This window comes from Acomys russatus, chromosome 20 (assembly GCF_903995435.1).
Source record: "Acomys russatus chromosome 20, mAcoRus1.1, whole genome shotgun sequence".
NCBI lineage: Eukaryota > Metazoa > Chordata > Mammalia > Rodentia > Muridae > Acomys > Acomys russatus.
The window spans coordinates 32,923,390-32,949,456 of record NC_067156.1 but is presented as its reverse complement, the minus strand read 5'-3'; the positions used below and the strand labels follow the sequence as shown (position 1 = coordinate 32,949,456).

General features: G+C 37.9%; 2 protein-coding genes and 1 pseudogene across 2 annotated transcripts in view; 2 read left to right on the top strand and 1 right to left on the bottom strand.

Annotated features, from left to right (window-relative positions):
* Positions 1-946: 946 nt before the first annotated feature.
* The window catches only part of Ythdc2 (YTH N6-methyladenosine RNA binding protein C2), a 63,215-nt gene continuing 38,094 nt past the window's right edge, over positions 947-26,067 (bottom strand). The window contains exons 21-29 of the mRNA XM_051163923.1: positions 24,764-24,890; positions 23,045-23,250; positions 22,541-22,736; positions 17,227-17,336; positions 15,302-15,594; positions 12,922-13,099; positions 4,228-4,431; positions 2,205-2,387; positions 947-1,052 (exon numbers count right to left, since the gene is read on the bottom strand). Of these exons, the coding sequence (XP_051019880.1) occupies positions 972-1,052; positions 2,205-2,387; positions 4,228-4,431; positions 12,922-13,099; positions 15,302-15,594; positions 17,227-17,336; positions 22,541-22,736; positions 23,045-23,250; positions 24,764-24,890 (1,578 nt within the window). The 3' untranslated portion in view covers positions 947-971. The remainder of the gene's footprint in view (positions 1,053-2,204; positions 2,388-4,227; positions 4,432-12,921; positions 13,100-15,301; positions 15,595-17,226; positions 17,337-22,540; positions 22,737-23,044; positions 23,251-24,763; positions 24,891-26,067) is intronic.
* Positions 7,031-9,527, top strand: LOC127204724 (poly [ADP-ribose] polymerase 1-like). The gene is given in 3 exon segments (XM_051163965.1): positions 7,031-7,048; positions 7,681-8,653; positions 8,656-9,527. Coding segments are annotated over 3 exon segments (1,722 nt in total). The 3' UTR covers positions 9,387-9,527.
* LOC127204833 (uncharacterized) lies at positions 18,095-18,181 on the top strand (annotated as a pseudogene).

The following is a 26,067-nucleotide window of genomic DNA, read 5'->3' as shown; positions in this document are numbered from 1 at the left end:
CTGTAAAGGTGATGTGAACGTTGCTTTGTGGGAAGAAAAAAGAATGGACATATTATATATAAGGTTAAAAAGGACAGAACTAGGATCTGATCAAAGGTAGAGAAACTACCTTCAGATTTTATCTCATTCTGTAATCAGAGAAAAATAGCCTTTCTTCAGTTTCTTTTTTTTTTTTTTTTACTATATCTCAGGTTAAAAGTAATAGAATGAATAGCCCTTGTTCGCTAGTTCTATAAGAGACAATTTAAAATTTTTCATATATTTGTTAAATGATAAACATAAGAGCTGTCTCTTCTAGAATGGTTTTTAGATGTACTGATATATTTATGCCTTTCCTGAATTAAACAGTCAACATACAAGTTTGGCATTGCAGGTGATCGTGACGCATGCCTTTAATCATAGCTCGGGGGGCAGAGGCAGGCAGATCTCTGTGAGTTCTAGGCCAGCTTGGTCTACAGAACTAGTTCCATGACAGCCTGGTCTACAGAGCTAGTTCCAGAACAGCCGAAGCTACACAGAGAAAACCTGTGTGGAAAAACCAAAATGAGTTTGGCATCAAAAGTGAACAATTAAATGTTTTAAAGAAATGTTTACATTCAAATTAAGTTAAAATAAGTGCTGTTGTATCAAATACCAAAATTGCTATTTTGTTAATCAGAAACATACAATTAACAAATATTATATAATAATTCCCCAAAATCACCACAAAAATTAAATTATCTTTTCCTCTATATGAAGATGATGATTCTGAAGTAACACTCTAAGCTACAAAATGTCACTGAGTTTTCAGAAAGTCAGTGCATCCAGTAGTTACAATAGGCATAATGCTTGTCCACAGCCAGGAGCTCTGAAAAAGTTAAAAAAAAGAAAAAAAGAAAAAAGAAAAAAGAAAAGGTGAATAACTGAAAGTCATACTAATGACAACAAATACTATGAGAAGTGCTCAAGCCAAATATTATATAACCTGAATGTCAATCAGCTGTGGTCTTTTCTCCCAATGGAAGGCGTTCCCATAACTGGAGCAACTGCTCACCAACCTGAGGTTCTAGCTCCTAGATAAGTCAAAAATAAAAATAAACATTAAAGCTATCTGGGATGAATTTTTAATAAGTAAAAATATATGCAGACAAAAGGCAAAAAAATCACTTTAAATTTCACTTAAAAAACAGATCCTGCTAATATCAAATGGTACACATACTATTTCTAGTTCTCTACTTTTATAGAGTCGACATTTAGATATAAAATTCTACTTAATGTGAAAATCTTGTACTATTTGTTATGAAGTGTCAGCAGATTACCATGTAATCAATTTTGGATGTTGTCTAGATGAAAACAATAAATTTTATTTGAAATAGAGATTCAACCAGAGCACTCAATTTGAACTTCCAAAGGTTACCTACCATATTAAGATGTTTTTAGACTTTCTCCTCAAAAATGAATCTTAAATGACTACATAATCCTAACTTATGAATTATTTAACTTTAAATCAAGATTAATAAATTAAAATAGAATGACATGAATAAAAAGAATGTCACTTTTTTTTCCTCCTGTGGCATATATGATACCGCTAAAGAGTACACAGAAAGAACTCTATTCCCAGGGTGGACTGAAGTAAGCTACAATGGTTCAAATAAATTACTGGATGTAATTGTTGGTAAAACTAATCTCTGAATACACTTTCCCCTGTAAATCGGGACCAAAAGCTCACTGTACTGTTGATATGAACAGATTACATGATACAGGCAGCACAGTATTTTGACACTATTTGTTAATTCCCATCACATTACTAGTTTAAGTGCACAGGGGCAGCACCACAAAAGCAAAGGAGACTGAAATAAAGCAAGTCACTAGAGTATTAAAGGGCTGCTGTTTACATAATGTACTTAGACAACAAGGAAGCTGAGTGCTGATAGCACTTGAGACTTCGACAAATTACCTTAAGAGAGTACTCTGCTTTAGTCACGTGTCATTAAGGAGACAAGAGAAACCTCCATGAAATGACTCATGAAAGATTTCATACAGCAAGAAACAAAACTTAACACAATGTTAAAGGATCTATAAGACATCTTGCAAGCAGACTTTTATGCTCTTTATTCACCAAAACCACTGTTGATCATGTGCACATGGCATATACATTTTCTCCTTGAACATAACAAGAACAAAACAAAATCAAAAGAAAAAAAACTGAAGATACCAGTGTATACCTGCCCATCTCTGCTTATCTGTACTTTTTTGTTGTCATTCCAAGGATTGAGTAAATGGTGTGCAAACTGAAAGGGCAAGCTTTCTTTGCGTATCCACTCCACTTTAAATACTCCACCGAGTCCAGCAGAGCCCCAGTCCTGGCTTTTCTCTCTTCCTATCTCAGAAGACATCCTAGAAAATCCCTGTATAAAAAAATGAGGGGATGTTTATCAGCTGTAGGAGTTCTCTGGTGGAATTTTGAGGGTCACTTATGTACACTATCATATCATCTGCAAATAGGGATAATTTGACTTCCTCCTTTCCCATTTGGATACCCTTGATCTCCTTTTGTTGTCTTATTGCTCTGGCTAGAACTTCGAGTACTATATTGAAGAGATATGGAGAGAGTGGGCAGCCTTGCCCTGTTCCCGATTTTAGAGGAATTTCCTTGAGTATTTCACCATTTACTTTGATTTTGGCTATTGGCTTGCTGTATAGAGCCTTTATTATGTTGAGGAAAGTGCCTTGTATCCCCGATCTCTCTAAAACTTTAAATATGAATGGGTGTTGGATTTTATCAAATGCTTTCTCTGCATCTACAGAGATGATCATGTGGTTTTTTATTTTCAGTTTGTTTATATGGTGGATTACATTGATGGATTTCCATATATTAAACCATCCCTGCATGCCTGGAATGAAGCCTACTTGGTCATGTTGAATGATATCTTTGATGTGTTCTTGTATTCGTTTTGCAAGTATTTTATTTAGTATTTTTGCATCAATGTTCATAAGAGAAATTGGTCTGAAATTCTCTTTCTTTGTTGAGTCTTTGTGACCCCTACCCAGATCTAGCCAATGGTCAGAACATTCTCCACAGTTGAGTGGAGAGTGGGATATGACTTTCTCACGTACTCTGGTGCCTCACATTTGACCATGTCTCCTGGAGGGGGAGACCTGGTGGCACTCAGAGGAAGGACAGCAGCTTACCAAGAAGAGACCTGATACCCTATGAGCATATACAGGGGGAGGTAATCCCCCTCAGGAACAGTCATAGGGGAGGGGAATAATGGGTAAATTGGGGGGAGGGAAGAATGGGAGGATACAAGGGATGGGATAAACATTGAGATGTAACAAGAATAAATTAAGAATTAAAAAAAAATGAGGGGAAAGGATGTAAGCAAAAATGATATTAAAATATCTATATTTATCTCATAAGGCTAATTATGTTTTAAAGAATTTTAAGGCAAAGCACAATATTAAAAAAATGCAAAATTATCAAGAACCAAAAAAGCTTCTTTATCAAATTTTGGAAGACAAACCAATTCGAGTAACTTACAATCTTAATAGTTTCTTTATAATGTATCAACAATAATGACAGTATTTATTATATAAAAATATAACCATCAAAACTATAGTTTTTATTTATGAATACTGTAACTATGAAATAATTCAATAGTTTGCAAGTTCAGACATATATTAACTCAAATTAAAATTAAACCATCTCAGAGATAGAGATGCTTCAATGGTGAAGAGCTCTGGCTGCTCTTCCATAGGTCCTGGGTTCCATTCCCAGCACCAGTGTGGTGGCTCACAACCATTTGTAACTCCAGTTTCAGAGGATCTGACTCCCTCTTCTGGTCTCCACAGGCACTGCATGCATGTGGTGTATAGACTGACACGCAGGCAAAAGCAAAACACTCATAAAACTTAAGTTTGAAACTTCTTCTGAAAAGAATCATTGTCTTTTCATTGTCAATGACTTTTCTAGTCCACATAAACATTTTACAAAGGTGAAGCTTCTTGCTTTTAATCCATAACAGATCCAAAGCTGTTGTCAGAAGGAAAAACTACTCATTTAGAAATGTCCTGGTTATTCAAGGTAAAAGCAGTTCTACCACCCCCTTGCAGAAATGTGACATAGACCTCAATTTTATTGTGTCCCAATACAATGAAATGCTAGGGTTTGGATTTGATTTTCTCTAAATTTTAGAGTGTAACCTACAGGCAAAACAAAGCCCATTTTATTGACCCAGGATGCCTCACCTGGAAATGTCCAGATCCTTGAACAGAAAATACCAAGTAAACCATGCTGCTCTCCCAAAATGCTCGATTTAGCTTCCGTTCATTACTAGGGGTTGTAGACCAGATACCCTTCTGTTGAGAAATTTCAAGGTTTCTCAAATTGCTACTCTTCATTATGAAGTAACGAATAGGCATGTTTGGTCTTGGTGAAGGAGACTTTGAGCCCTGTGAAAGAATATGTAAGTTCTTGAAAGGTAATCTGACTTTTCAAAGTCAGTAGGCTCTCATAAATAACATCTCATAAACATATAAACTTAACCACATATCCAAGAAATGAAAATCAAAACCTTTACAAGGCTTAATCAAAAAGTAAAAAGAAAAAAAGAAAAAAGAAAAAAAACTTATTTCCAAAGCATTCAAAATGCCTTATACCAAGACAGAAAATTTATTAATTTACACTTAGACTGAATTTTCAGAAAATGTTTTTAAATCCTTCCAATTCTGGAGGGGAAATTGTTCCAGTTTACTACCTAGAGGCAGTTTTAAGATGATCAAAGGAAACAGTCCAGTACTCTTACTGCGTTGCAGAGACTGAAGTTTAGACACCACAGTGACTAGAATGGGCACAGCAATGTAAAAAGGAGTTGCACAAAGAGCTCCAGAGAACTGCAGAAGGATCGGTCCCCAAAAGTGCGTGGTCAGCTACAGACCTCATCAAGAGTTCAGACAAAAGAAACGTCTGAGAGCAGGCAAGGAATTGAAGAAAAGCATTACACTAAATATTTGCCACATCCTCACCAATGGTTGGGAATACTTAGCATCCTCAGCCACAGCAGGCATCTTGTAACATAGTGGACTCGCCCTTAGAGGGCTCAAACCTTAGTACTATAAGGAAACTAATCCCAGGAAAAGACTTCTCAGGACCTATGGTGGAAAAAGAGAACTGACTCCTGAAAGTTGCCTCTGACCCCCGTGGCATGCACATGCACACATACAAATAATTTTTTAAAAGTTAAAAAAGTATTAAACTAATTGTAACTAAGCTAGCTATTAGAACAAAATCTAACACTATTTAATGGAACACACACACACACACACACACACAAACAAAAGCAAAAAACAGAAAAAAAACTCCAGCAGCCAAACAAATGTTTAAGAAATACAAATACTAAATAAATAAATAAATAAAGGATAGGAGGGAAAAAAAATCAATACAAGCACTTGCATGGCAGATTTTATAGACAGTAGACAAGAATGGTAAAATACATATTATAAATTATGTGAATGGTATTTTAGAAGATAAATAAAAATATGAATATTATTTTTTAAAAGAGGTATTTTTAAATAGCAAGTAGTATTAAAGACATATGAAGAACCTTGAAACATAACATTATAAAAAATGAAGTTTACCCTCTCAAAATAAAAATATCACTAAGTGAAAAAATAGCAATAGAATTACCTTAAATGAGGCCCAAGAGGGAGAATGAAATATTGAGTGATGTTATATACACATACACATACATATATATAGCTACACACATAGAGATCTAGTAAGAGTTCCAGAAAAGGGAGGAGAAAGGGCAGAGGCAGGTGAATCTCTGAGTTCAAGGCCAGCCTGATCTACAAAGCCAGTTCCAGGACAGCCAGGGCTACACTGAGAGAAACCCTGTCTCAAAACAAAACAAAACAGTAATAATAATAATGTGAAGAAATAACAGACTTAGATTTTTTTTAGAAAACTAATAGAAATTACAGATAAAACAACCTGAAAAACAAAGAGAATCAGAGAAAGCATTATCAAAATCCAGCTCCTCAAAATCAGTGATTAAAAAAACAAAAAACAAAAAGCTTACACACAGCTAAAGGAAATCAGGCACATTGTACACAAAGAAATGAAAATGACTGTAGACCTCCCATCAATAGTTCCTGTGTTCTAAACAATTGTCCTTACCCCCACAAATAAGGGTAACACTCATCCCACATCACAGATACTTTTTGTAGAGCCAGAGTCCATTATAAAAATCCACAACAGCTCAAAATGCAAAGAATTACCAACTGTAGATGCCTCGGCCCCTAATGGTACATACACAATGCAACACTTATACCTAAAGCTCAGGGAACATCGCTGAAGAGGAGACAGAAATGCTCTAAGAGCAACAGAGGACCAGGATGCCTGATGCTAGATACTATCTTATAGACATGACAGGGCATCTACTACATCCATGAAACCACAACAGTATGGTTCCCTAGACCTGCATAAAGAAAGTACTACATGACATGACTGTGTAAAAAGGAGATATTTTGCAAATCCTTGACCCTAGATGGAATGCTACAGGCAATCAGTGGCTTCTGGATGAGGAAATATCCAATTCTTAAGGGACAAAGTCCCTGGTAGGTTATCCAATCCCAAGTGGTCAACTCTAGGATAACAGGGTATGTGTATGCAAGCATATGTGCAACAATAATTATATAAGAGCTCATGAATTTGAGAGGCCGTGGTGTTGGAACAGGGAGTGTGAGGGGTAGAAATGAGGTAAACGAAGTACTGATACATGAAATTTCTCAAAAATAAAATGTAAGATGTCTTAACTAGTGAATTCGACTACAAACATAAAGAAGAAACAATACCAATTCTACAACTGTATTTCAAAATCCTGAAATTGAAGACATATTTTGCAACTAATCTGATGAGACCAGCATTTACCTTGATGTCTTAGTCTCTTTTCTACTGCTGTGAACAGACACCATGTCCAAGGCAACTCTTACAAAGGAAACGTTTAACTGGGGCTGGCTTACAGTTTAAGAAGGTTAGTCCATTATAACCATGGTGGGTAGCATGGTGGTAAGAAGGCATGGTACTGGAGTAGTAGCTGAGGGCTTTACATCCTGATCCAAAAGTAGCAGGGAGGGAGGGAGGGGGGAGAAAGAAAAAGAGGGAGGGAAGTGGAAAGGCTCAGAGAGAGAGAGACAGACAGACAGAAAGACAGGAGAGGAGAGGAGAGGAGAGGAGAGGAGAGGAGAGGAGAGGAGAGGATAGGAGAGGAGAGGAGAGGAGAGGAGAGAGAAGAAAGGGAAAGAAACTGGGCCTGGCGTAGTCTAATGAAACTTCAAAGCCCATCCCAAGGAACAAACTTCCTTCAACAAGGCCACATCTTCTAATCCTGCTGAAACAGCCTCCCAACTGGTGACTAGGAATTCCAATAAATGTACCTATGGGAGGGGGGGGGTCATTCTCATTCGAACCATTATACCTGGTTTCAAAAATCTACAAAAGTAACACAAGAAAAAAGGTACTGAATAAGATCCCTCATGAACAACACTGATAACAACAGACATTTTGATTCAATAAAATCAAGTCTAGCAATATACAAAAGGCTGGCATGCCTGAAGTACTGTGGTGGATTCAATATGAATGGCTCCCATCATCTCATATATTTGATTGCTTGGTCATTAGGGAGTAGCACTACTTGACAGGGATTAAGTGTGGCCTTCGTTCGAGTTGTGTGTGAGGACTTCCTCCAGGATGTCTCTGCCTCCACTAAGAGCCTCCAAGAGCTGCTCTCAGCCCACAGCTTGTCCTCTTGGGGGGCTGAGGTGAAGGTCGAGCCTGTTGAGGTGGTTGCCCCCAAGGGGAAGTCAGCTGTACCCTCCAAGAAGAGCAAGGGCCTTGTCAAGGAGGAAGGTATCAACAAGTCTGAAAAGAGGATGAAATTAACTCTGAAGGGAGGAGCACCTGTTGATCCTGACTCTGGTCTAGAACATTCTGCACACGTCCTGGAGAAAGGCGGGAAGGTGTTCAGTGCCACACTTGGCCTGGTGGACATTGTGAAAGGGACCAACTCCTACCACAAGCTGCAACTTCTGGAGGATGACAAGGAGAGCAGGTACTGGATCTTCCAGTCCTGGGGCCAGGTAGGCACAATTATCGGCAGCAATAAGCTTGAACAGATGCCATCCAAAGAGGATGCTGTTGAGCACTTCATGAAATTATATGAGAAGACTGGAAATGCCTGGTACTCCAAAAACTTCACAAAGTATCCCAAAAAGTTCTACCCTCTGGAGATTGACTATGGCCAGGATGAGGAGGCAGTGAAGAAGCTGACGGTAAAGCCTGGCACGAAGTCGAAGCTCCCGAAGCCGGTGCAGGAGCTCGTCGGGATGATCTTTGACGTGGAGAGCATGAAGAAGGCCTTGGTGGAGTATGAGATTGACCTTCAGAAGATGCCCTTGGGGAAGCTGAGCAGAAGGCAGATCCAGGCCACCTACTCCATCCTTGGTGAGGTCCAGCAGGCAGTGTCCCAGGGCAGCAGTGACTCCCACATCCTGGATCTCTCCAATCACTTCTACACCCTCATCCTCCATGACTTCAGAATGAAGCAGCCCCCACTCCTGAACAATGCGGACAGTGTGCAGGCCAAGGTGGAGATGCTGGACAACCTCTTGGACATTAGGTGGCCTATAGTCTTCTCAGGGGTGGGTCTGATGATAGCAGTAAGGACCCCATCGATGTCAACTATGAGAAGCTCAAAACTGACATTAAGGTGGTTGACAGAGATTCTGAGGAGGCTGAGGTCATCAGGAAGTATGTTAAGAACACTCATACAACTACACACAATGCCTATGACCTGGAAGTGATAGGTATCTTCAAGATAGAGCGTGAGGAAGAGAGCCAGCATGACAAGCCCTTTGAGCAGCTTCACAATCGGAGGTTGCTGTGGCATGGGTCCAGGACCACCAACTTTGCTGGCATCTTGTCACAGGGTCTGCGGATAGCCCCGCCTGAGGCACCTGTGACAGGCTACAAGTTCAGAAAAGGGATCTACTTTGCCGACATGGTATCCAAGAGTGCAAACTACTGCCACACATCTCAAGGAGATCCAATTGGCTTAATACTGTTGGGAGAAGTTGCCCTTGGAAACATGTATGAACTCAAACATGTTTCACATATCAGCAAGTTACCCAAGGGCAAGCACAGTGTCAAAGGTTTGGGCAAAACTACCTCTGACCCTTCTGCCAGCATCACCCTGGAGGGTGCAGAGGTTCCACTGGGGACAGGGATCCCATCAGGTGTTAATGACACCTGCCTGCTGTATAACGAGTACATTGTCCATGACATTGCTCAGGTGAATCTGAAATATCTGCTGAAACTCAAATTCAACTTTAAGTCATCCCTGTGGTAAAGTGTGAGGGGTGGGCTGTGCCCAGCACCCAAGGCCTAGGGGGTCACTCCCCCGGTGCCTGTGCACCAGACACCACAAAACCTCAGCCATGCGGCCACCTAAGGTGGCACCCTCACCGAATCTCCTTAGGAAGGGTTTTATACGGACAGGTTAAAGGGCCCTGGTTTCCAGGTTAAAGGGCCCTGGTTTCAAGTCCCTTGTCCAGGTTGCGCCTGGGGCAGGAGGGTTTGGTCCTATCCTACTGCACACAGCAGGCTCAGCCTGGATAGATACAGCTGACAGTAGAGGGGGAGAGCTTTTTGTTTGGATTGCCTAGACTCGTCCTGAGGGAAGAAACAAGCCACATCACAGTCACAGTGTCTGCCTCACTGGTTCCCTAGGGAAGAGAAATGTGCTTCCTCCTTTTTTTCAAGGATTTGTCTTTGGTCTTGATTTTGGCAAGATGTTAAGCATTTATTTTGAGCTAAAAATAAAAATAATTTCATACTAAAAAAAAAAAAAAAGAAAAAAAGAAGGTGTGGCCTTATTGGAGCAGGTGTGGACTTATGTCACTAGAGGTGGGCTTTGGTGTTTCAAAACCTCAAGCCAGGCCTAGTGTCTCTCGGCCTGCTGCTCATGGACCTGGAAATAGAACTCTCAGCTACCATATCTGCCTGTGTGCTGCTATGCTCTCCACCATGAGCATAATGGACTAAACCTCTCAACTGTAAGCAAGCCCTGAACAAATGTTTTTTATAAGAGTTGCCATGGTCATGGTATCTTTTTACAGCAATGGAACACCAAAACAAGTAAAAATGTTGGACAATGAGTAAAATCTACCATCTATAGACAAAGATTCAGAAACAATATGTAGAAAGAACACTGAAAATAACTCTGATTCATAATGAAAACCAAGAAACTAGATAAAAAAGAAAACATTTACAGTTATCTTGCATCAAATGATAAAACAGGTAATGTTTTCTGGCTAAGATCAAGACAATGGTACTTCTTATAAGACTTAAATGCCATTCTATTAGAGGACCTAGCTAGAAAAAAAGGGGGGAAAGGAATAAACATCAGATTGAAAAGAAAAAAATTAATAAAGTAAAAATTATTGGAAAGTAAAATTACATTTATTGACAGAAGTAATGAAACAGGTATATACAATCACAGCTGTTCAGGAGAAAAGGTGACAGGTCAGAAAGCAAACACTAAATGACAGCACATCTCATTATAATCTATATAATTAAGTCAGTGTAAGACTGACAAAAGAAGAAAAATACTTATCAACAGAACTCAGTAGAGTTCAATAAAAAGATCATATATTTATGATAAAATACTTTATAACAAATTTGCCAAAGAATTTAAGGGGAGGGTGATCTTTTTGGAAAATGGTACTAGAACAGTTGTATAGATAAGGGAAAACCTTCTCTCATTCATATGATAAGAATTAACCTGAAATAGTAAGAGTCCTAAGTTTAAAATTTCTAGGAGCACACAAAATATTTTCTTGTTGGATTATGCAAAATTTTCTCAGTATACAAATGAACAAATCGTAAGAGGAAAAAAATCCGGTAAAATAGATTGAATCATAACTATAAACAGATAAGCATGATAACACATGACTTTAACCCCAACACTAGCAGACTGATCTCTGCGAGATCAAGGACAGAAAGCCTGTTCTACACAGCAAGTTGAAGGCAAGCCAGGATTACACAGTGAGCCCCTGTCTCAAAATAAATAAAGCTATAAATAGTTGTTCTTCAAAAGAAGGTTAGAAAAGCAAACTAGGTTAGGAAAGAAAGCAGGAAAGCACTTTAAAACAAATACCCTAAGTATATAGAAAGTTCTTATCATTTTTAAAAAAGATAACCAATAAAGAACAGTATAAAATGAACAAAATTTTGAATCAATGTTAAACAGTTCAGCTATGGGGGGATGGTCTGATGTGTTTTGATGTTAATTACTATTTGCTGTCTCTATGACCCACCTTTTGACTGATGAAAAGCCCTCCCACCTGGGCAGGGCAAAGGAGATAGGTAGGGCTTAGAGAGAGAGAGAGAGAACACCTGGGAAGAAAAAGAAAGATCACCACGAGGGAAGGAGAAGAGAGCTGAGGAGAGGGTCCCAAGAGGGAAGAGAAACAGCCGCCATGGGTTAGATGGGGGAGAAGCACAAGGCAGGTGTGGATGGAGAATCCAGCCCAGATAAAGAACATTGGAAAGCAAGTATATGGGATTATGGATGAGAGGTAGCCTTTACTACAACCTACAACCCCAAATACAAAACATCTAACAACAAAGGCTGCATATAGTACCTTTAGTTAAAATACAAATTAAAATAACCTAAATGTCTATGTCAACTGGGTAAGTAAACTGTGGCATATCCATACAATGGAAGACTACCAAAGAAAAAAAGTAATTTTACATTCAACAGCATAGGTGAATTTCAAAGCACTGAATTAAGAAGAACAAATTAGACACAAAAGGATGATTCCATTTACAAGATATTTAAGAAGAATGAGCAGTGATGACTGGGGTATAAGGCAATAGAAATGGTCTCTATATGACTACGGCAGCAATACTCAATTAGATACACTTGCCAAAATTCACTAAGTTGTTCAGTTTAAACTGATAGTTTTTTCTATTACATATGTTTATTTGTGTGTGTGAGAACGGGGACGTTCACATCACAGCACATTCATTTGAGTATGAGATCTACCCGTGCGACTCCACTCTCTCCTTCTACCACCTCAGTCCCAGGAATCAAACTCACAATAAGGCTGGTAAAAAACACTTTCACCCTTTGAGACATCCCAGGAGCCCATAAACTAGTAGTTTTTGTTTTTTTGTGTTTAAACAAAGTATACCTTAATAAAGGGTTTTAAATACCCCCCAAAATAAAACATAAGAATACAAATGTACTTTTTTCATATTTAGCAAGTGTTCAGCAGACACTGTTTACCAAAACACAACTAAGTAGTTCACAATTAAATACTTTCTTATTCATGTACTAATAACACAAGTAAAAATAAACACATTCTAAACATGTGAAACCACTCACATCATTTTTTTAAAATACACTTTTCAACAGCCAGGTGTGGTGGTGCACGCCTTTAATCCCAGCACTCGGGAGGCAGAGTGTGATGTGAGTTCAAGGCCAGCCTGGTCTACAAAGTGAGTCCGGGACAGCCAGGGCTACACAGAGAAACCCTGTCTCAAAAAACAAACAAACAAACAAAAACCAAAACAAAACAAAGTTTTCAATGCCATATCAAAAATTTCTATGTTCTATATAATCACTGAACCACAGAAAACACTTGAATTATAAACAAAAATTACTATCAAAGTATTATTTTTGTTTTAACCAAACACTTCTATAGGAATTAAGAAGGGGAAATGAGCTGCACAGCTATATGGTATCAATAAATAACCAGTTAGATTAAAATATATAGTGTTGGTATTAAGAACACAAGTGTACAGGGTTTATAATTCTGAATAACTGTGTCCATGAAATACATGTGAACCTGCTCCTTACTACAGTGCAGAAGTCCTACCTTCCCTGAGGACGGAGGAGAGGGACTAGCACAGGGACTTGGGTAGCTGCTGCTGTCTGTGGATTTCACAGATGATTGATCCGATCGGTCATCAGTACTCCGTTTAGGATGTAAAATTCCTCTATCTTTGTACTTCTGAGGTGGATGTAAGGCTGGAGATGGAGATTTCATCAGTACTCTTGAGCAAAAAGAAGCACAGAGCAGTTATACATAAGTTTGTAATACAATATGAATGCTGTTTAAATGCAAAAGCCCGGGGCATACAATATATGGAACACTTTTAGGGGAATTTCATTGTTCTATTACACTCATTAAAAAGAAAACAAATTATAATGGGCTAGGAGTGTAACTCAGTGATACAGCACTTCCCCAGCATGCCTAAAGCCCTGGGTTTGATCCCCAGCACCACAATGAATAAATAAATGAATATACAAAGACAGTTGAAGAGTGGGAAGACAGCTCAGTAAAGAGTTTGTTGCGGGCTGTGGTTGGAATATAAAATGTCTGTATTGGCTGTTCTGTTTGACCATGGGTCCCCAGCTGGTAATTCTGTTCAGGAACAGCTGGAGCCTTACTGGAAGATGTAAGGCACCGAGACAAGCTCTGAGGCTTTATAACCTTGCTACACTTCTTGCTCTCTGATGAAATATGATTATCCGACTTCCTGCTCCTACCACTGTGCCTGCCATGCCTTTCCTCTCTGTTGCCGTGTCTTCCCCACAATGATGGAAAAGTTGCCTTTTGTTAAATGTTTTATCAATACTTTTTCAAGTATTAATATTTTGTCATGTATTTTCTCATGGCAAAATAAAAGAAACTAATGTCCATGAAATCATGAGGACCTTAATTTAAGGTCCCCATGTACCAACATAAGAAGCTGGTTTCAGCAGTACTTGTCTGAAAATCTCAGGACTAGGGTGCCAAAGAGAGGCAAATCCCTGGGTCTTACTCCCCCGATAGCCAAATAGGTGAGGTCTAAGTTCACTGAGAGACCTTGTCTTAAAAATGAAGGTGGAAAGCTACTAACGAAGATATTCAATATCAATCTCTGACATTTGCGCATGCATGCACGTACACACACACACACACACACACACACACACACACACACACACACACCCCAACTCTGCCCTCCTAAAAACCCCACAGACTATAGGGTAAATTTTTAAAATGAGGTAAGCCACATTGAAAAATTAGAAACTGTATTGTGTAAAACAGACTTGAAAATGAAAGTGAGCTAGCATGGGAAGAATACTGGACTAGGGTGAGAATACAGAAATCTATATACCAGAACAATACTAAATGTACAACTATCTAGCATATAACATTGTACATGTCTCTGAACTTTAAATTATTTGTTAAAAGGTTATCTTAGATGAACTTTAAGATTCTTCTAAAATTCTATAAATACCAAAAACATATCATTTAAGAAATTTTTTAATTAAAAATAATTATTTTAAATTAAAAATAATAATGTTCATATATTATATAGAATGGTACAATCAGACAGTATATATTCTGGTTGCAGTATAAAGTTTCTAATAACATCCAAAACCAGTCTTGCTAAAACAAGGGATATAGTTGAACCTTGCAAGCTAACCACTATTCACACAGAATAAACAGAGTGTAAGATTAAATGCTGTTAGCTGGAGACAGACAAGCTCAATATGTTGGGTATCTCACAGTGTGGGTGACCTAGTTTCTTCCAAAAAGTAAGAGGAAATGCTCCATATGGCAGTATGTATTTAAAAAAAAAAAGTAAAAGAAACAAAACAAAACAAATAAACAACAACACAAAACAAAACCTGAACACCTTACCTTATAATACACACCCTAGATACAACTAAATGTAAAATTTATGGAAAGTGGGAAAATTGCAATTTTGCTGGAATGAAAAAAATACAATGTTTTCTTCAGTGCTTCACATGGACCAGGCATTCAGCGCATCAATGACTAGGCATGCTCTTGTGTAGGAATGCTAGCCAGCAGAACTGACAGGAGGTAGTGGTGCAGGGAAATGGCTCTTTACACAGCACTCTCAGCGCTGACTACTCAGGGTCCAAGAAAAACGTCATTTGATATATGGTCTTTAAAATGGATCATTTTAGAATTTGTTATCCTCCAAACAGACCTTAAATTTATGATTTCTGGTTATGCAACACCTTCAGTTTTTCCTGAAGGACTGGCCTTATTAAATCATAAACACCTGCTCTAAGTCATTCATATTCCCTTAGTATTTACAAGAAATATCTTACAGTAATGAATTCCACTTTATTATAATTTTTTTTACATATACTACATTATATGTAATTGTGAAATAGAATAAATAGTTCACTGTCCTGGGGAAAATGTTCCCATCTATAAAGAATGCTAGATTCACCTTTCTGCAGTCGTAGATCCATCAGCAAACTCAGTGTCAGCTGAAGTTTTCCTACTATTATTCGATCTCCAAGATGAAGCCAAAGGAAGTTCTTCTGAAGACATGGGTCTTGGCCTCTGTCCAATTCCAGATGGCTGCTGTAAACCTGCAGACTGTTCTTCAGTGCTTAAAACAGCTATAATAGCCCGTATGGTAGCTTCATCGACTTGAGACCAAGGTTTAGATGGAGCTCTCATTCGGCGTAAAAACAAGCTATGCCACTTCTGTCTGAGCTGCAGCAATAAACTCGCAGCCTGTAATCAAATCATCCTCAGTTCAAATACAAGCAAATTGTGTATCACATATGTTAGAAAAACTTTACATTAATTAATGTCTGCAACTGTCTCTAAATAACTATCTTACATTCAATATGATTTTCTATTCATTTCATTCATTCTTTTACATTAGTAAAAATTTTAATAATATTCTAGGAACTAGAGACACAGAATGAAACAGAAAAGCTACTAATGAAGACGTAAACACTGCAGAGGGTGGTAAGTGGTTAATACTCGAAAAGCAGTAGTAAGGTAAATAAGGAAAAATGCACTTAGCCTATCCATATTATCCTTTAGTATCTACCGAGCTTCAAATGACAGCCAAGAGGCAAATACATGTATAAGAAGGCCTAATATAGAAACAGACTTGAGACACATAAGTGCTGTCAGTTCTAAATCTACACAGAGCAATAAAGTTAGCAGGAATTGTGTAGAGTAAAGAAAAGAGCAAGCTACATAGAAACAGAAGCCTTTAATTAAAGCACAAGCACCTAAAATTTAAAGCAGAAGCATACACATAAAAAGAAATGACTGCAAAGGCAGAAGAATAAAAAACAGTTTATTTAAGACAAAGTACTTGGAGCAGGATTGAGGAGGAAAAAAGGAGAGAAGGGAGGATTCAAACCGGAGGTGGTTCACAGTTGTGCCAAGTAGTAGAGCAAGGTTATCAAACACAGACTGGCATAGAAGCATGGAAGGCACTGGTGTCTTTGGCAGATGCAGTTGATTAGTACTAATAGGAATGAGATTACAGTATGCTCACAGTGAAGAATACGTGAATAAATGAAATGGAGTGATGGTTGAAAGAGAAAACCTTGCCAGTACTGACCACTGACAGCTCAGTTGCCAGCAAAAATGGAGAAAGATTTATTTAAAAAAAAAAAAAAAAGGCCTAGAATAAGAAAAGGCTGTCAAGAAAATCTTAAATCTGAACCAAAATTTCTCTCTCCCAATTCAGTTATGAAAACAGAATAAACTCATATATTTCTCCAGAAATGGTAAAAACAAGTGGTGCTTTATATTGAGTACTCAATACATTACATATCCAGAAATACTAAAATATTACTACTGTGGCTGAGACAGTATTGATCCCTTAAAAAATTCATGTTGAAACTTAATCCCTCATGCAGCAGTACTGGGAGGTGTAACTGTCAGGAGATGACAATGATTAGACAGCCTTCTGAAAGGGTTGAGAGACGCACTCCCTCCCTCCAGCTTTCCACCATAGATGGACACACCACACTTGCCCACTCAGGACAAAGGGTTTAAGGTGTCATCTGGTAAACAAAGTAACCTTTGCTGGCACCCTGATCTTAGCCTGAGGAATTCTGGTTTTCTAAAAATTACCAGCCCATGGGTGTTATAGCAGCCCAAATAGAGCGAGATAACAGTCACGCATAAATAGTAGGCTGCATCTATGTTGTCTTGAGTTCTCTGACAGAAGAAAACTGCACTGTGGCTGAACTGCATAAGGGCTTTATAAAACTGAAAAAACAAACCATAGGTATTTTTTTTAATATTAAGGATCAATACCGAAGATAAAAATTTTAACATGCTATTTCAATTCATATTAACTAAAAGAAACTTATGTCCCATTAAAAAGCAACTTACCTCTGGCTCTAGTTTGAAATGAAGCCACTCATCAAGTTTCAAAGCAGCCAAGTTAGCAGTAGTTCTGTCCTCCATTTCACTGTCACTACTGTCATTGGGGATGCCATCCGCTGTGACAACATGCATGGGGAAAAATCCATCACTTTACCTAATATTACCAAGTGACAGAGCCACAGAAGAGATGCTCTTATGTGAAAAACTCCTCCTTACAGTCTAACAATTCTGTGGGAGGTTCACCTAATCAAACAAGTTATAAAATTAATCTAAATATATAAATATGGACCAACATGATGGCTCAGCACTGCAAAGGTTGTTTGATGCCCAGGACCCACGGTGGAAGAAGAGAACAGAGTCCAACAATGTGTCCAATCTTTACAGTTACCAAGAGGTGCTCCTGAACTTAACATAAGGTACAGCTCAATAAAACATCCCAAACTTCCTGAAAGAAAATATTAATTAAAAATTTAAAAGAGCTGTTGCATTCAGAAAGGAGAAAACGACAAATACTGAGTTTTAAAAACAGGGGCAATTATCAAAGAATATTTCAGCAATATATTTTAGTAATATAAAGGCAGCAGAGAATTACACAGTCCTTAACTAACAGATACTGAATTTATTGGTAAACAAAAATATTAAATGACAGTACAGGATAAATGTAATTAATAGTTACATTAAAGAAGATAAAAAGACTATACACAAAGCTTACATAAAGAGCCCAAATTTAATAGGCATCTTTATAGAAAAGTATACATAAGGACTACTTGATAAGTGGTGCAGAAAAGGGAGAAACACTCCCAAGAGGGGAGGAGGAATACTTTAAATCCAATCTACCTCATTGAGAAAAACAAATCTTAAAAGTCAAATTATACCTGCCCCTAGAAGCATTGCAGGTGTGGCTATGTCTATGTTCAGTGTTCTGGCCTGTGAACATCTGAGAGATTAGTAGCCTAACATACCCTGGGGGGGAAAAAAGGCCAATGCCATGGGGCTCAGACAGGGAGCTAGCCTGAGCCACAACAATCCAGCTCTGCACAAGAACAAGCCAGAGACTAGAAGAACTCTGCCTAGGTCTGAGGGCCCCAGGCTGGAGTGAGAACAACCTGATGAGAGTAGGCAGTGATGCCACCTGGCACCAAGGTGGGTTCCTGGCCTGAGCTGCCACGTGGGGCCCATTTGGGTCTGTGGCCCTGCAGCAGGAGGGATCTGTTTCCACCAAAGGCTGATGTCAGAGTGTGGACTGTGGGGAGTGGCAGAGTGAGGGGGGTGCAGTGGAGGAGGAACCATGTCTGAGGTCTGTGCAGAACTGGCCCTAGCCCTCACCTGGGTATCATGGGAAAGCTGGCTCTGGGGGAAGGGGAAGATGAGAGCAGGAGAGCTAAGCCCACCCCTAACCAGCAGCAGTACTATGGAGAGCAGGGTTTGCACGTCCATGGACAAGGTAGAACTGGGCCTGGTACAGGAGGTGAGAGGTCGGGGTGGGGAGAGCAGAAAAGCCTGAGGGCTGATTAGCTTAGAGACCTCCCAGGCTAGGGATCCAGAGGTTTGAGTTGGTCCACCCCAGCATCTACCCATTGATGAACTACTGATGTTCATGAAGGGACCAGTCTTACAGATCCAAAACTACAGGATCTCCATGACACAGGGCAACAACAGGATATTTGAGAGGAGTCCCAGTGAGGTCCCAGTATTGATAGAACAGCAGAAGCCAGAGGCCTCATATCGGACCAACAATCATTGCAATGAACTTTGCAAGCAAAGAAGTGTAGACAAAAGAGTATACTCCGGAACACACTGTGACGCACTATAGCTTCAACAATGATATTTTTTTTTTCTCAGTTCGGGGTGTTGCAAGGGTGGAGAGCAAGTACGATAGGAGGGGGAGACAAATGGGATTGGGGAGCATGACCTGGAAAAACACAAACAGGCAATAAAAAGTACAACAATAAAAACAAAACAAAAATCCCAGAAAGTCAAATTACAGAAAACAAATAGTTGTCACAGCAATACAAGAATTACATTTTCTCATCTCTGAAAGTAAATAGTATAAGATTAACTAATCTGACTATGCAGTAATCAAACCAATTTAAAGTGTGATAGAAAAAGGCTAGTAAGTTTAAAGCTATAAAGCCATGTTAGGTTGACAGGACTAATATTGTGTATATGTCTATACTATTCAAAGCAATCTATAGATTCAATGCAATCTCTGTCAAAATTTCAAGGACATTCTTCACAGAACTAAAAAAAAAAAATCCTAAAATTCATATGGAAACACACACACACACACACACACACACACAAACATGGATTCAAAAGCAGCTTTAAGCAGAAAGAATCTAACTGAAGATCTCAACATTACTCAACCCCTGGATGGGGAGGCCTGGTGGCACTCAGAGGAAGGATAGCAGGCTACCAAGAAGAGACTTGATACCCTATGAGCATATACAGGGGGAGGAGGTCCCCCTCAGGAACAGTCATAGGGGAGGGGAGTAAGGGGAAAATGGGAGAGAGGGAGAAATGGAGGATACAAGGGATGGGATAACCATTGAGATGTAATATGAATAAATTAATAAAAATTTTAAAAATATTAAAAAAACCATTACTCAACCTCAAACTAGACTATGGGCTCATAGTGATAGAGCCAGCATGTAAAGGCAATCGATGGCATGTAACAGCTGACCCAGAGATAAACCCAAACAGCTATGGGCACCTAATTTTTGACAAAGGTAAGAGCAACAAAAGCCATGGGAAAAAAGAAAGCCTTTGCAACAAATAGTGCTTGCAAACTCGATATCAACTTGCAGAATGAAATTATATATGCATCTTTCACTCTGCACAAAAATCAACTTAAAGTAGATCAAAGAATTTAATTTAAAACAAAAAAACACTTGGAATGTTAAAAGAAAATCACAGGGGAAACACTTCAAAACATATGCCAATTTCATGAACAGAATTACTAGAGCACAGGAGCACAGCCTCAGCAACGGAATAATGTGATTACATAAAATTAAAGCTTCTGCACAGCAAAACAATCATCAGAATTAGTATGCAGCCTTCAGAAGGGATTAATTTCTAAAATAAATAACTACAGAAAATAAACACCGCCCCAACTTGTAGAGGCAGCCGTCACTCACACTATATTAAGGTATGTCCCTGTGTATCCGATTGTTAACTGCTGAACCAGCAGAGAGCTAAATGCTAACAGGTTCTGGCATTGTCATTGCTGTTGAGGAATCTCCTGTCTCCATGCTGTGTAAGAATGACTCCCCAGTTATCTGTGATTCGTTAGTAAAGAAGAAGAAGAGCCTATGACTAGGTAGAGGAGACAGTAAGTGGGACTTCTGTTCGAGTCTGGGGCTCCCAGGTAGAGAGAGGGACAGACAGATGCAAGGAAGAAGGTTGCTGGGCCATGAGGAGTCACCAGGAGGATAAAGAGGTGACTACAGGGCATTTGGCTGGAAAGTAGCTAGACTAGCATACATGGGTTAGAATAGATGAGAATCGCTTTAACACATTAATAAATGTAACAAGTATCATTCTCATTATTTGGGAGGTAGAGTGGACAAAGGAACAAAAAACCTTTAATTCAACACAAACTCCTGCCAATAAATATTGGCCAATGACCTGAACAACGTTCTCAACAGAAGCGACATAAACAAGTACTAACAATTTAAAGTGTTCAACATATACCCATCAGAGCAATGCAAATTAAACCTACACTGAAAGTCTATTACATCCTTGTCGGAAAGGCTACCATCAAACAGAAACAATATAAAACAAACAATAAACAGGGACAATAAATGCTGGCAAGGACTGACAGACACAGAAGACCTCATTTAGTGAGGCCAGTGTGGAAATCAGTATATGGGCATCTCAAAAAGCTAATATAGAACTGGTATATGCCCCACTATACCAACCACATACATATACCCAAAAGTTCCTTGCATCCTACTGCAGAGATATGTTTATACTATTCTTTTTACAAGTGCAAGGAAGTAGAATCAGCCTAGATGTTCATCAACAGATCCGTGAAAATGTGGCACATAAAGACATCGGAAATTGTTCAATCATAAAGAAACATGAAATTTTCAGAAATATCTGTGTAACTGGAAAATACTATGTTAAGCAAGGTAAACCCAGCTTCAGATATTAGCTCTAACTTTGCAGATCCTATCCTCTGTTAAGTATATGGTTCTAAATGACAGCACATATGAACAAAGACCAGGAGCCTAAAACAGAGCCTATCTGACTGGGGAAAGGAAGATCAGGCTTTAAGGCAGAAGGGCGTAGAGAAGACAGTACAGCAAAACGGAAGGGAAACCCAGAGTCAAACGGACACCGAGAGGAAGGAGGCAGAGAGATGAGAGCAGATGAGGGCTGCAGAGAATCAACCAAGCATTATGGAAACCCCATATGGAAACCTATCAGCTAATTATCAAATGAAATAATAATAATTTATGAAATTAAAATAGAATTCATTTTATAGAAAAATAGCAATATCTATATAAGTAAATGAGTAAAAGAAATCTACCCCTAGTTTTTCAATCTCAAATAAGCAGTAGCAGGAGCTGGAGAGAGAGCTCTATGATTAAGATGCTTGGTGCACAGTTGTGATGACCAGAGTGAGGGTCCCAGCACACACAGTAGCAAATCAGGTGTTCTGCCCACAACAGAATCATGAGGCCTTGTTGGCTGCTAGCCTAGCTGAGAAAGCATAAGCCTCAAGCGCAGAGAGAGCCTGCCTCAAAGGAATAAGCAGCATGGGTAACTAAGACACCTAATGCCCTCTTCTGACAGTCCCCCACCACTTGCACATTTAACATAGTCTCATACTCCACCCCAACATACATAATAAATAAAAATGGGCCATCATTATTCAGCAACCTACTATAACCAAAAACCTCAAAATATAAAAAGAAATAGCACTAGGAAAATAATTTTAAAATGTGAGTAGAAAAAAAGACAGAGTATTTGCATAAAAATGAGAATATTAGTTACTTTTACATTTTTATCTTTATTTATATTATCACTTAAACTCATGTGGAAAACAAACATCTTCCCCAGCAGTAAGATTAATATAAATAAACCAACAACCTGTTAACTGAAAATAAATTTCAAGAAAAGTGGTATATCTTACTATTTCCTGTCTCACTATATCAAATATATACCTCTGTATTTCCTAATTATCTCTATATGTCAAGTATAACTCAGTATTTTCTAGTACGCTCATGTTATAAAAAAGGACAAATTTTTGTATTTTTATATTATTGGTTTAGTTTATTTCAAATAGATTTTTATATCTTCACACCACATTTACCTCTAAAGGATGAAGGTTCCTGAAGAGCATTACTTGCCAGTCTCGCTGGGCCACAGAACACCAGTACAGTTACAGGTGTCACTGCTGAACAACATCTGATATTAGCAATTCTATGGGCTCTGGTCATTTCATCATAAATAAGCCAATCCGTGGGCAATGCCTGAATTGCTGCAGCCTGACCATTGGCTGGAGGGATCTACCAAGACAGTAAAAAGACAGTTAATTACTTAATTTATTGGTAGTACTTTTAAGTCCTTTAATGAAACAGACAATGTATATTAGTACTCAAAAATTAAAGCTAGCCATTGTTCTTTTGTTTTGTATAGATCTTCACACCACTTTCCCAATGTTATACTACCTCTTCTATTTCTAAGATTCAATGTTTTATTACACATATTTTGCAAATTAATTTGCTAAAGCAGAGGCAGTTGGAGTATTTTTGTTTATCTTTAACTTCCTAAATTTGATTCACCACAAGATCTAAGAGTATTAAAAATGTTTTACCTTTTTATATTGAGGCTGACTGAGAACTGAAGTGGGATGAAACCGTACTTTTTTTTCCTTTGGCCCTGTCAATACTATATTCTCTCTGTCCACATGGACTAAATTAGGATACATGCCTGCTACCAACGCAGCTTTCACAACAGCCCAGTTCTCGGAGTTTGTGTTAACATCTCGAATGTCACCACCACCTCGTGCTCTAACAAAACCTACATGGACAAAACAGCACACCAATCTTTTCTATTATGCAAAAGGCACTTTGTGAACATTTGACCAACAAAAATGTAAATCCATCAACTTTAACAATATCCATGCATGATTAACACTTTGTGAACATTTGACAAAAAAATTGTAACGCCATATAAATTTAACAATATCCAATTCCATGATTAATACATTCCACTGTAGCAACTAGGAAGTATGAAAGTAATAGACAAAAGTTTTAGATCTGTTCAGGCTACATTAACTAAATTATTTCCTGGGACAAGATCTCATTGTGTAACCTCAACAGACCCTGAGCATTTGGGATGTTAGTGTACGGCTATTACGTCTGGCTCTATTTGCACATTGTCCAGTCAAGTCATTCAGCAGTTGCTGTGTTGGTTAGCTCTTTGTCAACAAGACAAAAGCTAGAGTTACCTACGAAGAGGAACCCTAGACTGAGGAAACGCCCCCATCAGACTGGCCTGTAGCCAGGTCTGTGATGGATCTTCCTGACATGGATGTGCTGACCACCGTGGGCAATGCCATCCCTGGCAGGTACTCCTGGATGGTGCAAGGAAGCAGGATGAGGAAGCAATGAAGAGCAAGTCAGCAAGCAACATTCTTCCAGAATTCTCTTTACTTCCTACCCTGACTTCCTTTGGTGACGTAACAACTGTGAGCTGAAATAAACCCTTTCCTCTCCAGGTTGCATTGATCATGATCTTTATTATAGCAAAAGAAACCAAACTAAGACAGCTGCTATGAGAAACACTCTCTCCAAGCTCACTGCTTGAGATCCAAACCATTCTGTTGACTTTTATCAATGTTTTCATTTTCTCACACATCAACTGTAAAAGTACAGTCAAGTATGCATACTGTATGCTTGAATTTCCAAAAGCCTTCATATTTTCCCATATTTAAAACAGATCTAAATTCTCAATTCTCTTCTTCCCTTAATACTTCAGCAACCTAAAAATCCAGATTCTTATACTATTGACTATCACTTCAGTTAGCTACATTACTTAAACAACACATCTTCAAAGAAGCAGTCCTAAAAAAAAAACAGTAACAATTGAATCCTCTCAAAAAATTACATACCATCAAGTTATTACCAATCACTTCAGTGTTCCACATACACACAGCAGCCATATTAATCTAATTAAATTCTTTTTAAAATTAAATTCTTATAATTGCTATTTCAGAGTTAAATAACTTCTGATTGGTAAAGGGAAAAATTAAATATAACAACTTATTAAGTCTAAATTGAACTTTAACAAAAAATATAAATTGCTGACTGCCAATAGTATCAAAAGGGTATACAGAGCATGATTATATAGTTTACTATTACTACCAGAGTATTATTTTGTTTTGTCAATAAGCAAAAGTCCATAGGATAAAATGTGTACATCAGTTCATGAAAACAGACATATAGTATGATATAAAAAGAACAGGAACTGGTATAACTTTAAATCTAGAAACATGAAGAATAAGCAGGTATTGTATGTAGAAAAACCTTACCTGATGCTCTCAGCTGACCAAGCAACTGTGTCCTCATGCCTATAATAATTTCCATTGTAGCTTGTGAAAGAAAATTCTTTTCACAAAAGGCTCGCTCCCACCCATCACTCCGTGCTTTCTGCCATGCCTACAAAACAAAGCAAAACAACTCAGAATATGTAACAAGACATATTTATAAATCACAACGAAGTGAGGCATCAAAGTAATGCAATTATATCAATCACTCAAAGTAAAGTATTATTCTGATAATTTTACAAAAGTCTAAAATTTTATTATCACATTAGACTTGTCATTTAGTTTATGGACAACTGCTATCTTGCTAATTCAGTTTACAAAATCTCAATGAGAACAAATATCAAGTGATTCAAATAACCAATTCTGTAAAAATAATTATCCTCATAGATTCAACTTTGAGCTGGTATATAGATAGCTAGTTTTATTACACACAAGTGAGAGGTTTTTCAGTAGTATTTTCCATTAAAATATTTTATGTCTAGGAATCCTGAAAGTCCTAATATAGTAATAATCTCTATGTAACTCTCCCAGTTTGACTGGAAATGGAAAGTGGGAGTTCTAGAAGTCACACACACAATATGAAAATCTGTCCTTTGAAAAACGCTGTTATTCTGGTTGGAAACATAACTAAGAGAAATCTCTTCTGCTTTCAAAAGAGCTGGAAAAGAATAACACAGAAATTCTACTCTAGATTTCTGATTATTACTTGTTTCTCTAATATTTACTACCTAATATCCCAATTCAATAATCCATCATTCAATACTGACCATAAAAGAGCTTATAATTGCCAAAAATAACCTGTTATGAAAATCTTGGATGCCTAAAAGAGTGTTTTCCATATAAACAAAGAGAAATGTAAGATTATATAGAGAGGCATAGCCTATAGTGAAGAAATTTTAAGAATTAAAAAAGATGTTTCTTTTTAAAGAAGTAATACATTCTTCCCTCAATATTTGAATTTCTAAAGTACACTTCATTTCTCTCATCAGAGGTGTCTATCTTTTTCTTTACTCAATATCTCACTATAATTTTTTAAGGTTTTAAATTATTAGTTTTTGCTTTATAAAATTAAATTATTGGCACAGTGCCTTAAGTGTACAAGAAAAAAATACTGTAAAAAAAGAATTTCACAATTAATACTAAATTGAAGATAATTTTCTTTCAATCTTTGTTCTATGTCCTCTACATAGCACACAACCATTTTAAATAATAAGTTTAAGAGTATTTCTAGGCCAAGTAATGACTGAACAATAAGCAACTTTCAAGCATTTAATACAAATTATATACCT